Source organism: Dipodomys ordii, unplaced genomic scaffold, assembly GCF_000151885.1.
Source record: "Dipodomys ordii isolate 6190 unplaced genomic scaffold, Dord_2.0 Scaffold308, whole genome shotgun sequence".
Classification (NCBI taxonomy): Eukaryota; Metazoa; Chordata; class Mammalia; order Rodentia; family Heteromyidae; genus Dipodomys; species Dipodomys ordii.
Window position 1 is genome coordinate 377936 of NW_012267524.1, and position 3353 is coordinate 381288.

Consider the following 3353-nt stretch of genomic DNA (forward strand, 5'->3'; position numbering starts at 1 on the left):
TTCAAGGACAATGCCCAAGCCTTGAATCCAAACCCGACAGAAACCAACTGGGACAAGCTATCCTAGCAATGGATGCTGAGGACCCTCCTCCTCCCCCCCCCCCCACAGCCAAGACAAAATCAGTCCTGACAACAGAAAATCATGGAGAGGAGTAAGGGGACATAATATCCTAAATGGATTCACTTTACACTCATCCTTTCAAAATTAATCAGAGCCAGGAGATAAGAAAAAGAGTTGCTTCTCCATCTAATGTCCATACCTGTCTACCTTCTAACTGGACAGAAAGTTACAGTCTTGCCTCTGTCACCTGCTATTTGTATTTATAGTAGTCTCTGACTGGTACTCCCAACTAGTCCATTATGCCTCCCCTACCCAGTTGCCCAAAAGACTCTAGACACCCCCCTTCCTGCCTGGAGTCCAGTTATTCTTCCTTCCCTGTAATGGGCCACAACTGAGCTTATGCTCCAAATGGAACTTTCCTGGCCTATGGCCAGTGTATGTTCTCCTATTTCATTCATGTTAACTGACATTGTCACTTTGTCAGCTTTTTTGTCTAGCCTTTCCAAAAGTTTCTTTTAACAGGAGAACAATCCCCCACCCAGGACATCACGTGGGAACAAGTCAAAGCCATCCTGTTACTACAGGCAACCAGAGACATCACTTGCACTGCTCTGCCTTGCTCAGCCTAGACTGGGACCCTAAAGACCCCAGCTCCAGGGACTCCTTGATGCCCGCAGGCCATCAGGAAGTACCCAAAAGAGCCCATGACACCTGTTGGCTCTGGAACTTTTAAATATCTCTGCTACCTCCTCCTCAGGTTAGTGTGATCCTAAAGTAGAAAAGGTCTTACTCCCCCATCAGGATGACTGGGAGTCAGGTACATGCTATGTCTCCAATCCAAGAGAAAAAAGACAACTTCAGGTCTTTGATAGCTCCTTCTGAGAATTAATCCCTCCCTGGCTTATTCCTCTCTTGGGCCACTAACAGCAATTTTTACTTTAACAACAATTTTGTCTTTTTTATGTCTTGGATTTCAAATAACTATTGTCATGGAAAAAGGAGGACCTTTACCAAACGAACTGTCAAGCAGATGCTTCTTGAACGGTTCTGGCCCAACAACAAAGCAGACCCCCTACTTTACCCGTTTATAGCAGGAAGTAGCTATAGAAGAAACAACTTCCACCTATACCACCAGCCTGGTACCCCTATTTTTATTAAACAACAAAGTGGGGAAATGTTAGCATTATGACCACCTTTGGGCCTCAGCTCCACCCATACCTGAGCTCCTCCCTGCCCTGGAGTTCCTGCCCTACAGATGGCCACTCCCTCTCTCCTCTCAGACCCACCTGAGCCCCCACTCAACTCACTTCCTGTCCCCAGACCCTCCTGCTACTTGGATAGGGACAGAGGCCATGTGCTTCCTCTGAGGGGAACTATGGCTCCTCCATTAATCCTTATAATCTTTCCCCTGTGCCTACTTGCCTCCGGTGCTCCCCTGGAATGGACATGAAGGATCCTTTCACAAGAGTTTTGGTTTTTGTTTTCTGCTGGTTCTGTGACTTGAACTCAGTGTTTAGGCACTGTCCCGAGCTGTTTCACTTAAGGCTCGATCTATACCAGTTGAGTCACTGCTCCACTTGCATAATCTACCCAAGTCGTATATTTCAGAAGGGATTCCTGAAGGAAGTAATTTTTACAAGTGAGTCACACTCACACAACACTGGATGGAGACATAGACTCTGGTTTTAAATTGTTCTGTAGACAGTAGCCATAGGCAAGTTACTTAACCTCCTTGTGACACAGAGATGCTATAAAGGCTTAAGTAGTAGCCATAAGCATTTAGATGTGTGTCTGGTGCACTGCACAAACACCCATATTACTGAGCACTTGTGATTACTGCTAAAACATTCCTTTATCCTTAGTTACACAAAGGGGTTTCAATTCAACATAGCAATTTGAGTACAGTGCATCTTGATCAATGTCATCCCTTCCAACCTTCTCCTCAACCTCTTGCAACAGTATTTTAAAAGAGCTACAATGTGTCCAGCTTGAGGTCAGGTTCACAGCAGGACACACACCCACCATATGCCTCCTTGTGTTGTGGTTGTTGAACTAAAATAAATCTTGCAAAGATAACATGCGCATAAGGAATGTAAATGAAAGCATTTACAGTTTTTGTTCCTCCCAGTTTTAGCAACTGCACTCAAGCTGAGGTATTCTCTGAAGGCTGGCAACTGCCACAAGCAGAGGTCTCAACTGCCAGCTCAACCCGGTCCACAGGGTTGCGCCCCCAGCCCCTCCTTCCCCCCCCCCACAACAACCCACCAGCCTCCTCCATTCTGATTGGTCCTCTCTCCTAGCTCGCTGGCCCTCCTTCATCCAATCGGAATAGTGCCTGTTGAGCTGAGCCGGCCACCATAGAACACCACAACCACCAGCCAAGAGAACCAGTGGTCTGGCCATGAATTTGGGGTACGTCGGGGCGCAGAGGGTGGTCGCGAGTGAGGCTAGGATGGTGCTTGGCGGTTTTCGAGAGGGGCTTTCGGCGCCGGCGCCCCCGGGTCTAGCTCCCACGGTGGCGAGGCCGGGGGGGGGGCGGTGGAGGGGAGTGGGGAGGGCTCGGGGTCTCCCCACCCCGCAGGCCGCTTCTTCCTTCCTGCCTCTGCCTGGGAGCTGTCGGGGGGCCGCTTTCTGTGCGGTTATTCGCCGCTGACGCAGCGGGAGGAGAGGGGCAGGTGGAGAGGCGAGCTTAGCGGCCTCGCGGGGAGGAAGCCGGCCCGGACCCCCGCTCCTCGCTCACCTCGTCGTGAGGAGCTTAGCACTGGTCTTCGTTAGTCCTGGCGGGAGTTAACAGCGCCCAGCCTCTAGCGGCCTCGCTGCTGATGCCTGCGAACCACCAACCCGACTTCACCGCGCGCGTGCAGCAGATGAACGAATGCTCTGTTGTAGGATCAGGGATTTGTAAATCAGTCCGCGCCTCGGTGAAGTGCAGAATTGAGAGTAGTTTCATTCAGCATCTCTTTTTGTTTGGTTAAGTTTCACCAGCACAAACAGGATCTGCCCCACAGAAACACTTCTAATTCCTTCCTTCCGGTGTATTACCTTTAATTTTTTTATTTTTATTCTTTTTTGGTGCTGGTAGTAGGATGTTGAGTTCAGACCTGGGAGTTGCCCTTTAGATTTTTAGAGCAAGGCGGCCCCTCTACCACTCGAGCCACAGCTTCACTTCTGGGTTTTTTGCTTGTTAATTGGTCTAAGAGTCTCACAGACTTTCCTGCTTGGGCTGGCTTCGAACCGTGCTTCTCAGATCTAAGCCCTGTGAATGGCTAGGATTACTGGTATGAGCTTCTAGC

General features: G+C 49.5%; 1 protein-coding gene across 1 annotated transcript in view; it reads left to right on the top strand.

Moving 5' to 3' along the window:
* The first annotated feature begins 2439 nt into the window (after nucleotides 1–2439).
* The window catches only part of LOC106001527 (coiled-coil domain-containing protein 66-like), a 36046-nt gene continuing 35132 nt past the window's right edge, over nucleotides 2440–3353 (top strand). The window contains 1 exon segment of the mRNA XM_013036620.1: nucleotides 2440–2472. Within this exon segment, the coding sequence (XP_012892074.1) occupies nucleotides 2462–2472 (11 nt within the window). The 5' untranslated portion in view covers nucleotides 2440–2461.